The sequence below is a fragment of the Lycorma delicatula genome, chromosome 8 (genome assembly GCF_047948215.1).
Source record: "Lycorma delicatula isolate Av1 chromosome 8, ASM4794821v1, whole genome shotgun sequence".
Taxonomy (NCBI): Eukaryota; Metazoa; Arthropoda; class Insecta; order Hemiptera; family Fulgoridae; genus Lycorma; species Lycorma delicatula.
Window position 1 is genome coordinate 43,525,043 of NC_134462.1, and position 13,673 is coordinate 43,538,715.

Consider the following 13,673-nt stretch of genomic DNA (forward strand, 5'->3'; position numbering starts at 1 on the left):
GGTGAGCTTGGGTTGTTCATGGACACGCTACTAACATACACATTGCATTGTTGTTTGTAAATTGTCGCATTGCAGTATCTTTGATTACATGTAAGTTACTACATTATAAAACGGATAGGAAAATTGATGTTGCTGCTGACTGTGAAATATAAGTCATACTTTTTTAAACCATCAAAATGTTACGCTGGCCGAAATTCATAGGCAGTTGGTTGCTGAGTACAGTCATAATGTAATGAACGAAAGAAACGTCCAAACTGGCGCTTCTTTTTCCTGATGTTTTAAGAGCTGTTATCGGTCGCATTGTCCATGACCATTTAGGCTTGAAGGTTTGTGCATGTTTGGTGCTGCATGTCTTAACGGAATGTCACAAAAAAATCCGAATGGAATCTAGTTTGGAATTTTTGATGCGCTACACAGAAAAAGGTGATCAGTTCCTTAATTCAATTGCTACGGTGATGAAATGTGGATTTCATATTACATGCCAGAAAGAAAACAGCAGTCAAGTGAATGGTGCCATCCTCAATCACTAATCAGACCAACAGTCATTTGGATGCAAACTGATGGCCACAGTCTTTTGGGATTGGTTTGGCATACTGCTGACTGATTTCATGCCGCGTAGAACGACTACAAATGCAGAAGCCTTCTGGGAAACTCTACATAAGTTTGACACGCCATTCAAAATCGAAGACGTGGATCAGCTGACTGACGATAATGCATATCTACATGATACGGGTCCAACATGTGATTTACTGAGAATATTTGGGTGGGAAATTTACTACCTCCCACCATATAGTCCGAAGTTAACGCCTTCTGATTACCATTTGTTTGGGAAATTGAAAAAACTTTTGAGTGGTAAGCAATTCGTGAGTGACGATAAATTTAAAAATGCTGTTAATCAGTGGCTAAATGGACAGGCGGCAGAAGAATACGACGAGGGTATATTGAAGCTGGAGTATTTCTATGATAAATGTATTAATTCATGTGGCAATTATAGAGAGAAGTAGTATAAGGTATGTAATCTAAGAGAAATAAAAAATACTTAGTTTTCAAAATAAATTGTTTTACAATGAAACAGTCTTTACTTTAGAGAAAACCTTCCATATTTAGTGACGTGTGGTTAGCAACACTGTGTTCTGCATAATCTCCTCTGTAACCAAATGTAATTGGATTGTTGATATTTGTTTTGTTTTGACGTTATTGTTATTTGATTGCAACATGTTCAAGTATTAATAGCGATTTTTGTAATGTGCGATTCACAGGAGCAATGATACAAAGTAATGCATGAAACTGAGGAAAGTTTTCACAGAACATTTCAACTTTTGAAATAAGCTTGCAAAGATGATGCTCTAGTTAATTTTCAATGTTATGAATGGTTTTCATGTCTTAAAAGTGGTCATAAGTCAATTGAAGATGACCCATCACCCAAGAAGGCCTTTGACTTCAATTAATGATGCCCACATTCAGAAAATCAACAATCCGGTGCATGCAAACTGCTGATTGTCGAGAACCTGCAGAAGAGTTGAGCAACTCAATTAGATCATGCCACGACATTTTGACTAAAAAACTGAACATGCATTGAGTTGCAGCTAAGTTGATGACCTTGTTTGATGACTGAACAGCAGAAAGATGGAGTGGACAATTATTGGCAACTTCTTGAACAAGCCAATGTCAATGAAACATTCATGTAAAGGATCATATCAGAAGATGAAAGCTGGGTTTAAGGCATGACATTGACACAAAAGTTCAATCATCCAATGTCAACATAATGCTCTCTATTTTTTTCAATTTTAATGGAATTGTGCATTTTGAATTTTGCCTTAAGATGAAACAGCGAACCATTTGTGCTATCAAGGCATTTTACAACTATAAAGGTTCTTTACAACAAAAGAGACCAGAGTTGTGGCAAGATAAACTCATGGTTCCTTCACCTTGACAATGCGCCTTGCCTGCACACTCAGCTTTGTCAATTAGTCAGTTTTGTGTCAAAAATCAGACGACTGTTCTCCCTCAGCCTCCCTACTCGCTAGACCTGGCTCCTTACAATTTTCTATTTCTGAAATTAAAATCAGTGATCCAAGGATGCCATTTTGAGACTATTGATGACATTAAAGCAAATTTTTCACGAACCTTAAAAGCCATTTCAAATGAAACTATGTTTCGTGAAGTGGAAACATCACTGGGAAAAGTGTATGAATAGAAGAGGGGAGAGTACTTTGAAGGGGACAAGGACCAATAATCTGTAAAATTAATAATAAAAATTTAAAAAAATAAATTAAATTATTTTCTAAACAGATTTTGTAATTGTCTTGCTTTACTTTTTATTTGGGCCAATCTTATTTACTGCACATATTTTTAATTAAGTACAGGGTAATTACAAATGGAATAGACAGTTTAGGTGGTTTGTAAAAAACCAAACTTTTATTTGAAAAGGAAGTATCAAAAAGATTTTATGGGATATGTTTTTAAGTTTGTAAAACTGCTGTTATTGCCATCAATATTGTTTACAGTATTACAAAACCAGTCTGGACTGATGCCTGTCTTGTAGAGAAAGCTTTCTGTGTACTTGAATTAGCCACAATACTCCGTTACTATCAAGCACTGGCATTTCATAACAAAGTATAGTAAACAACCACTACTGAAGTATTCCAATTCATCTATGACTAAAAAAAGCAATTAGAAAACACGTGACTGTAAAAATAAAAGTTCTAGAAAATCTCCTGTTTCAGAAGAACACGTCATGCACTGATATAATCCAGATAATTCAACTATATCAGCAAATTTAGAAATACAATTTTTGCAAACAATTGTGGGTAAAATTTTGTAGAAATGGTGGAAAATGACACCTTACCATAACTTTATATTGTACCAGATTCATGTGTTGGTAAGACAATGGTTTCTTTCATTGTCTAACTTTTGGTGATAAATGTACATTTCATATTTGCAGAAAGGTCAGTTGACATAATGGATGAGTATGGGAAACAGAAAACCCTAGAAAAACTGAGCATCAGATATAATATTCACCAAACACAGAGAACCTATACTTGCCAAACAGGGACTCTGTTCCCCAAACATATAGTAATGGGAGGTTTCTCAAATACACAGTAATCTTGACGTTTTGAGTGAAAGGCTAATGCCTCAACTCTAGAAGGAAGACACTGAGGACTTTATTCTTGTTTAAAATAAAGTTCCACCTCACTGGCATGTGTAGAGATTTAAAACTATCTGAAAACATATTCTTTCTGTTCAACATCCAACAGAGATAAACATATTGTGATAGATCTGTTTCTTTTGTGTGACTCACGGAACCCTTATAGACTATAACACACTTATTAAGTTTCTGTAAAACCATGCACATAACAATCTACATATTTTTAAAAAATTTACAAAACTATTTAAAGGGTCTTTTCTAACTGCTCTGTATTAAACATGTTCCGTGAATATTAAACATTTTGTTAACTGTAACAAGAGAATTCATTTCATTTTTAAAGCTTACAAGAAATTATATGCTTTTTTTTCTATCATGTGAACTGTTACACCTTGTTTAGATTTTTCATTTACAGAAGATTAAGTTGAAAAGATTCCATTTTGCAGAAGTTGTTTATATATGTAGAATTTATTAAGGCTTTGGTAATTACTTTGTGTGTGTGTGTGTGTGTGTGTGTGTGTGTGTGCGCACAGAAGCTCAATTAAGTAAGCATTTTTGCATAGTTATTAATAAGAATTAAAAACTCATAATTTTCCAGTTATATAAAAAAAAAATTTTTTAAATTACAAAACGTTTTAGTGAATTTTAACATATTTCAGCAGATTTTTTACAACTTTCTGACAATTTATGGGCACCAGTTTCATAAAATCATAAATGCATTGATATTATAGATAGTAAAATTTTCTTTTAACTTCCATGGATTGTGTCTTTTAAATATAAATTGACCAATTAAATTCTAGTTGATTGGTAAGGACACGGCAAAATCTGTAAACCACTTGAAAATACTAAATTTAGGATGAGAGTTTAATCAACCTTTCACACTAAAAGAGTATGTAAGGTATTACACTTTAATCCTCAGTGGAAACAAATAAAATTAAAAATTCTTAACTGGGCAAGCAATAATCAAACTATTGATACGATAGATGTATTGTATCAACAGTTTCATAGTGACTATTGCTCAGAATGACTGATCAAAAATAGCTGCCAAACTTAAGATTGACTTTAATTTGCAATGGGCTAGTATAATTTCAAGATAAAACAATTATAAATTATAAATATTTTAAAAAAAGTATTAAATAATAAAAAACAATAATAAAAATTAAAAGATGACTGCCAAAGGATAAAAGTAAATAAATAAATTGAACTAAAAAAACGACAATAAACTACAAAAAGAACTCGAGGAATAGAAAAGAGGACTAAACATCATTATGCAGTATTTAATTAAATAAAATAATAGTTTATCAATCAACTTTCAGACATTTTAATCTCTTTAAATGTATTTTACATGTTTTAGAAATAGCAGGCATTTAAGGTTGTCTATGATTAAATTTTCACCAGGTCTTAACATCGATAAGAAAATTTTGTCCTTCAACAAAAATTTTTAAATGCAGTCGGGGGGGGGGGGCTCTTTAATATAGGGCAATTATTACTATTAATAGTAGTAATTTGGGGTCTTTAAATTACTACTATTAATAGTAGTAATTGTCCTACATTAAAGAGACTTCTGACTGCATTTAAAAATTTTCTTATTGATGTAAGACCTAGTGAGAACATAATCATTAGACAACCTTAAATGTCTGCTATTTCTAAAACAAGAACAATATACTTTTACAAATTAAAACTGTCTTTACATTGATTGGTCACCCATTATTTTATTTAATTAAATACTACAAAACAATGTTTATTCCATTCCTTGATTTCTTTTTTTACTTCAATTTATTGTTTTTTAGTTCAATTTATTTTATTTTTTGGCAGTTGCATATTTTTTTAATTGTTTTTATTATATAATACAATTTAGTGATCACTGAGAAAAATTGACAATTCGAAAACGTATGGATAAAATGTATTTAACATACTGACCCAAATGAAAAAACTGTAAACATTTCTATTTATTTATTTAATTAGCATATACCAATCTAAACTTATAGATTTACCAAGCAGTTGAGGTCCTCAACAGAGTTTTTATCATGCGGATCATACAGCAATTTTCTGGGATCCAAACAACTTATGGCTAAACTCTCCAATTGTCTCGTATGACTTAGTGCTACGTAGGCCTCACCCTTGGCAAAGATGAGTGCTCAAATCTACAACAGCTCTATCTAGGGTAGTCGCTTGTAGTTTATGCACCGTCACAGCCCAGCACAATATAAGTGGCAGCATACTCTGTTCTCCTTTGCCCTGTACCTCTAAACCATTAAATTCGACAATAGTGAGCTCAATCATACTCACTCTGATGCTGACAGAATTACCTCTAATCATACTGTCATCAAACTCTACAAAGTGTTATAGAGTTTGTCAAACTGTTACAGTTTGTTGCAGCTCACTGAGCTCAAGTGAAATTTCTGAATAACTGTGATCTGTTAGATCTGAGAGTGTACCTCATGCATGCAAAAGTTAGCTTTCAACCTACTAACAAATACCCTGTTTGAATTTTGAAAATCGGACAATTTTTTGCAGAGATATTATAAGAGTATTATCCCAAAACAGCGCCCCCAGAGGCACCCTGTTTGTTACCAGTTGATGGTGATGATTGGTTTAGCCTCACACAAGGTGATCGCTCACCTCCACCACTCCAGCCTCACATGCAGTCCCCATAAGAAGCCCATTATTATTAAATAGAATTTTTTTAAATTTATTAAATATTATTTTATTTTATTTTAATGTAAATTTTAGTTTATTATTTTTGTAATTTTATTTATTCAATTGATTTGAATGACAAGAGAGCTCAAGCTGGTAGTTTTTTATGGAATCTAAAGAAATTATAGAACGAAAAGCAACTGCAGTAGGTGTGTTAATTCAATCTATAAAATTAAAATATAATTTAAATTGTATGTACAAAGTAACAAAACTATAGAGTATTACTATATTAGTTTTATAATTTATGACTAATTTTTTTTTTTTATTTCCACTTAAGTGATTATTTATTTAAATACTACATTTTTATAACAAAGTGGTAATAACAAAAATAAAGAAATTGTATATTTTAAACATCATAGAAGGGCAGATACAAACATACAGCATTCTGTATTATTTGTTTTGGTGAATACTTGTAGTACAGAAATCAGTATATCTACCAAAACCAGTACTAGCTTGCACTCTAAATAAAAATATCATCCCATGAAAGGAGAGAAATTATATAACTCTGTGATTTAGAGAACAATTGCTGAAGGTTATTTTCTTATAAAATTTAATCATGATCTAGAACATGTATAATAATATTCTGTCAATTTTAATTAATAAATCAACAGCCACATTAATCATCTATTACACTGCAAGAAAATCTTACCAGATGAGCCATAAAAATTACACCCTCCGACAGAGACACAATTAAGAAAGTATCTGGGCTCAGGTAGGTTATTTTCATCACATAATATTTTCAATATTTCACTTGGTGTCCTTTGATCACGCCACTGATTATAACCATGACTAGAAAATAATAACTTTAAATGGATTATTAAGATTACAATTAACAGAAATTCAACTAAATTCATGAATTGTTATTTACAATTAACATAGCAATGTATTTTTTTTTAGACATTAAACAGCTCTTTAAGTAGTCAACAGTACAGTGAAACACTAAAAATACAGCCACCTGTGTGATTATTTTTGCATATCAAAAATAATAATTTACATGTAGACATAATATGTTACAGGTCCCTCATTCTTAGCACAGATACTGAATCTGTGCTAATTCTGTGAATTTGATCAGAAGCGCTCTGAGCACTTCTGATCAAATTTACAGCAAAGAAGGCATCATTAAAAAAAGTATATTGAAAGCAATAGTCTAATAATAGAATGACTCCAAACAAAACAAACCAATCCCAAAGAGCTCTTTCTGTTAAACACCCCACGGCAAAGCATTCTCATAGTAGTAGAGTATTATTCAAGTTACTTTTTTATAGCTTTCAATTTTTTTTCTACATAGCTCCCATATTTTCAGTTTTTTTTTTCAATGACAAAAAAGGTTTGCCAGTTCAGGTTTTGTGATAAATTATACAAATCTACCAGTGTACAAATTTTCAAAGTTCTCACGAACATGTTTAAAAAATAATTTAAACCCAAAAAACACACTAATATATTTAACAGAATAGACTTTAAAAAAAATTGAAACAAATATAATTATGACATTATTTCATTCAACATAAAAGAAATGTATATGAAAATACTATCCTAACACATTATAATATTTAATATATTATAAATAAAAAAATAACATTTATTAAATCTCTGTTTAGTTCAAAATTATTCTATATTTAAAGATATACTATCTATAGGAAGGATTAATAATGGGTTTTTTAAACAGCATATTATCAGAAGTATTCTTAAAACAAATGAAGACAAGAATTTCTTACATTATAAATAGTCAAATAAACCTAAGTCAGGCACATAGATGACATTTTAGAATTAATAAATAAAAAAATCAATCTTGAACATGATCTAATAATTAGAAAAACTAAAAACTTTTTTCAAAGGCAAACAAGCAGTAAAGATAAATAATGCTACTTATTTTTTTGATCTGTATTAGAAAACCAATACTAAACAATAACCTAATAAAATTAGTTGCTTTTATTCGGAACTGAACACTAGATCATGGATACTGGTGTTCTTCGGTGGTTGGGTTTCAATTAACCACACGTCTCAGGAATGGTCAGTCTGAGTTTGTTCAAGATTACACATTTATCGTACAATTACATTACATTGATAAGTCACTAATGACTAATTTTTGATGTGAATATAAATAAACTATTAAAAAACAAAAAAAATAATGGATCAATGCATCTATATAACCAAAAAATATCCTTTACAGTAACATGATAGAACCTTTCACTACATTAATGGTAAAAATAAATAATTAAAGAATTAAATTCAACAAAGCTGTAAATAACATCTACCATAAATTTATTTAAATAATTTAATATTTAGAATTAAATAAAAATATTATAATAAATAAATTTACATTTTAAAATTCTTAAATAAAAACTATACACATAGAATGTACAACAGTTCTATATAAAATAACAGGAGTTAAAAAAATTTAATATCAGATATAAATTTTATATAAAATTATAAAGTAATAAATACTATAAATACAAAAATGAAAAACTGAAGTCTGACAATGATACTTTCAGGTTTAAGAAATCATAAATTTAATTTGAAGTTTAAATTATATTGGCCTTTAAATAAACTGAGATGAGCATTAGTTTTTAATTTCCACTATTTCGATACCAGCAGTAATAATTTTAAATGACTGGAAGGCAGATTACAGTCACTACGCCATACTTAATGATTTTTTTAAATATAATATTATAAAAATTAAATAGAAAGGAGCATCATTATTAAATAATTATAATAAATTTTACTAGTATATTTACAACTTACGTTTCATATCTTGTTTGAAGTCCACACCTTGCTCTATGTTTTGAATAAAATCGATTCTCAAGATCAATTTTAGTAAATCCAATTAATTCATTTGCTCTGACTGTGTCATAATTCATAACTGTTACAGTTAGCTCATATTCAACAGGAAATTCTAATTCTAATTCAAAACTCCTATATTTTTATTAATTTAATAACAGAAAAAATTAAGTTATTTTAAATAAAATTAATTTAGGAAAATACATTAATACATTACTGTAATAAACTGGAAAATAATAGAGCACCCAAAAACAAATTACAAAAAAAAAAATTGAAAATCTTTAAGGTATGACTGCCACTTCAATTATTTAACAATCTTCACCACTAGAATAAAAAACAAATAAGTAAATAAAAAAATAATAATAATTAACAAAATAAAAATTATGTTGATGACAAATACTAACTAGGAACTATTATTTAAAAAAATGATAATTCTAAATCATGATCAATTGACATTACCTGTAAGTTAATCACTACAACACTGAAAATTCTAAATTTATTTGTTAGTAGGATAATTTTACTAAAGCGTTTGGTATTTAATGACTTAAGTCTGCTAAATGTTTAAATGATTGAGATATTCATTTTTTTAGGCATATTTTATCTAATGTAATAACCTACATTAGCTTTAATGCTACTGCAAGAAATGAACTAGCCATAAACATATATCTATTTTTTTTTCTTGATATTGCCACATAAGCTTGAAGCTTGTGCATAGGATATGGAAATGAATTTTGTAGCATATGAAAAAATGCCTTGCCTGACCAGGAATCAAACCCAGAACCTCCTCATCGTTGATGAAAGGATGATACCACTCATGCCACAGAGTTGGGATAGTACATAATTCTAGTGCACATTATGTTTTAAACAATAACTGAAGTTAGGAATACATTTAGATGAGTATTTAAGTTGATGATTGCATAGATGCATGAAATCTAATTGTTTTAAAAATCCAAATTTTTGAAGCAACATCATAAAATTAGTTTGCAATTAATTAGACTGCAAACTTCCACATTCACTTCATGACCTAAAAAAATAAATATATCCTTAAAAATGAATAAATAAATGATCTTAAAAATGTATTAATGTGATTGTTCTCAACACAAAAAAGAAAAAAAAAATTAAATACTAACCTTCCAAAACAAGGATTGGCTTCTTGTCTAATATGAGTTGATGAATTACCAAATGTTTGCAATGGAGTTGAAACAACTAAAAAAGCATTAGGTTTATTTAAGTTAACGGGAGGATGAATTTCAAATCCTTGTATAACATATAATCGTACTAAAACTTTGACTGGATCATTTGGAGGCATATCACTTTTAAGGACTCCATTAATATCATCAACTACTATTCCTTTTCTTGAAAGGATATCAGTATCTAAAGGCTTTCTATATAAAACAACAGCTGCCTAAAGGAAAGACAAAATAGATCAAATGTTAAAAAAAAAATCAGCATAAAAAAATTCCTTAACTTTATTTTTTAAATATTTTTTGGCTTTCTTTCCCTCAAAACACTCTTGTCTCTAGAAGGTATCATCATTCTTTCTCCAATTTTATTTCCACTTTTAAAGCAATTTGAATTTAAAGGATAACAAATAGTTCACTTGTTAATTTCCTTTATTTTCCATTATCAATCTTCTTGCTATAAACAGTGATTTGAGTTTTTAGAAATATACTTCATACAAAACTATTGGTAAATCTCCTTGCAGCAGAACTGTGATTATTTTATTTATGCAAGGTAATTTCTCTCATGTTTAGTCTTCTTCACTAATTAATTAGATTAAATTGGATTTTATGATGAATAAGAAGTCGGATTTAATCCAGTATGATCCTAAACCACTATGATTTTTGTACAATCCTTGGTTAGGAAACTGTCCTTGGAGAATTCCACATGTGCATTCTGTGAATCTGTCAGACTAGTGACAGATTCAACAAAAAAAATAATAGACTGCTATACCAGCGACCAGTGTAACATGCTTGATGCCAAGGTTGGTAGCTGACCCAATTTCCATGGCACTCATATTAGGAAAAAGGAATATCAGGAAGGAATTAAGGAAAGAGGAAAGACAATCAAATCACAGAGGGTTCACCTCTGATCAAGATTAGTTTACCTTCTTGTCCAGGACCCATGTTTTAACTACTACTAACACCACTATTCAAAGGTCAAACTGTGTTAACGTTTTATTCTGTGTTTTTAAAAGCCTGAAGAATTAATCAGGGAACATGCTAATTGGGAAATAAAGTCTGTTATCCATTTTTTTAATGTAGGGAACAAAAGATGAAAGATGTTATATGATGTGTATGAAAGATGTTTCAGACAAATAAATGCAGTTTTAAAAATGCTAGTTAACTACAATTAAATTTTATACTATAATGACAAACTATTATTCTTTGGCATTAGTAGTTTTAGGGAGAAGATTACAAAAAGAAAAATACAGTAAAAAAAAAATTCAATTAATAATTTCTTAGACTTACCTTAACATAACAAATAATGGATTTGCTATCACGAGTTTCTTGTTTTTTCTGTGAAATAGGAAAAGTACCACACCAATCTGTGAAATTACTGAATTGTGGCTGAGCCTCCAACTCGTCTCTATAAAACTATGCCAACAAACAATTACTGGCTATTTATTTAATAAAGTTTTATTACAGACTAATCTTTATTTCTAATATGATATATTGGCTCTGTGATAGGGATAAATATTTGATTATTCAAATCTATTTATTTATTTATCTATCTATTTTGGCAATTTTTGTTGAGAGATAAATTTGATTATTAATTATAAAACTAAATAAATAAAAATATAGATACAAAATATAAATTAAAATAATCTACGCTTAGAAATTAAATTAAATGACAAAGGACTGTATTTAGTAGAAGAGAGTCATGGATGGAGTCATGTGCAATGGCTCTCTCACACTAAATAAAGAATCCTTTTTTTCTTACTGCTAAATATTAATTAATAGTCCCTTTCTTTTATTAATACAATTAAATGAATAGAATTAGTAAATAATAATAATACATAAATAAAAATAACCCATTCTTAGAAATTAAATTAAATAATCTGTAAATTAATTGACAATGGGCTGCTGCTAGTGGGAGAGAGCGTAAAGTAGAGCTTTACTATTGGTGTAGAGGGAGCCGTGTGCATCCACCTGGAGCTACATGCAGCTGCCCGGTACACTACTACTGGTCTGCTCTGCACCGACAGCGGCTAAAATAAAAATGTAAGCACATACAACAAACAAACAAACCAACCCATACACCATCATTTTTATTGAGAATGATTTTGGCAGTATTTGTTCAGCTATAAATATTTGATTATTCATATTTATTTTATATATCTATTTTGGCAGTATTTGTCAAGTTCCTTTTTTAAGATCATGCTGAAATGGAAGAAAATCTACAGATGCGAGGTGAATGTCTACACTGCATTTACATGAGACTATGGAAGAGTATGAGGATCTATTTCACGATTCTATACAATACAGGAAAGCCTTTTAAGTTCGGATTTGAATATGATCCTCATTCGGATTATATTAATAGTAAGATTTACAAATTGAATTCAAAGATGAAGCACCTGACATGTGTTCTGGTGGGAAAGTTTTACTTCCAACACTTAATGAGCTACCAGAACCAATCAACAGTTTAGTTTTAGGGTCTAATCCTTTGTCAGAAAATTTTCTTGAAAATGCTGGAAAATGCAATACTTTAATTTAGATGACTTTTTTCAGTGCTAAAGAAATTGTAGAAGGGACTTTTATGTTTACGCTTAAAATTCAAGGTCTAGTTTACCATCACATAGGAAGTTTATTGCCAGCACCTAGTATTGATCACAAATTTACTTCCTTTCTCATGCTGATCAAACTTCTCTTCGTACTTAATAACAGCACTTATTAATAATAAGGAATTAATAACAGGAATTAATAACAGGATTAATAACAGGATTAATAACAGGAATCCAGCAACTTTTTCTGGAACATAATAATTTGATCAGAGAGTTTAAATGCAATATAGACAACACACATTTGATGCAGAAGATTTTAACTTTTTTTACACAGAAGATTTTAAATTAATAATTCATGCTCATCATGTACCTGTTAATCAGCATAGGGGTCGCTATAATGCTTCAGCTACTAATGAAGTTGCTGTTTTACTGGTCAGTGAAGATAAAGAACCTAGAAATACAATCTTATGTTGTCGTGACAATCAAATGTAACGTGTCTGAGCTTCATCACTCTTATGATCCTTTACAGTATCCCCTCATGTTTTTCAAGAGTGAAGATGGTTATTATCTAACTATTCTGCTAAATAATAATGAACAAAATAAAAGTTTCCTGCATGCAATTTTATGCTTATCAAATTAAGGTTTGAGATAACATTGACAATTTTTTAGATTACAGAAACTTATTTAATCAATACTGTTTTGACATGATGACCAAAATGATAATTGAAAGATTAGCCTTTATTTGTAATAACAAAAAAAAAATGATGTGCTGACGACTACATTCATGTTCAAGATACTGTGCAACAAGACACCAATGTTAATGCTAACAACATGGGTCAGTGTCATACTTCCCTCATCTTTCAATGGTTCACCATGGTATATGCATGAAAAATCTCAAGATGCTGTGACATATGTGCGTAAACATGGGTGTCCTGATTTATTTATAACTCTTATATGCAATCCTGAATGGGCAGAAATAAAAAACAAACTATTCACTGGTCAAAAATCTACTGATAGACATAATATTTTATCCAGAGTTTCCCATTTGAAAATGAAAAAACTCCTAGACCTTATTAACAAAAAATAAATATTTGGTTCAGTCAACTGCTATGCGCTAAGTGTTGAGTGGCAAAACGTGGCTTACCTCATTGTCACAGATTGGTATGGTTAGTAACAAAATACGACTTGATGAAACTGATCTTATCTATCTACTGAACTTCCTGATAAAAGTGTTGACTCATTATTATATGATATTGTTTGTAAACATATGTGTCACAGACCATATGGTGATATAAATAGGTCATCACCATGCATGATAAATGGAAAATG

At 29.9% G+C, this 13,673-nt stretch overlaps 1 protein-coding gene across 1 annotated transcript in view; it reads right to left on the reverse strand.

Annotated features, from left to right (window-relative positions):
- mfr (ferlin family C2 domain-containing myoferlin misfire) overlaps nt 1-13,673 on the reverse strand; it is a 77,952-nt gene that overhangs the window by 34,412 nt on the left and 29,867 nt on the right. The window contains exons 8-11 of the mRNA XM_075373624.1: nt 11,092-11,217; nt 9,751-10,025; nt 8,585-8,752; nt 6,492-6,631 (exon numbers count right to left, since the gene is read on the reverse strand). Coding sequence (XP_075229739.1) covers nt 6,492-6,631; nt 8,585-8,752; nt 9,751-10,025; nt 11,092-11,217 — 709 coding nt within the window. The remainder of the gene's footprint in view (nt 1-6,491; nt 6,632-8,584; nt 8,753-9,750; nt 10,026-11,091; nt 11,218-13,673) is intronic.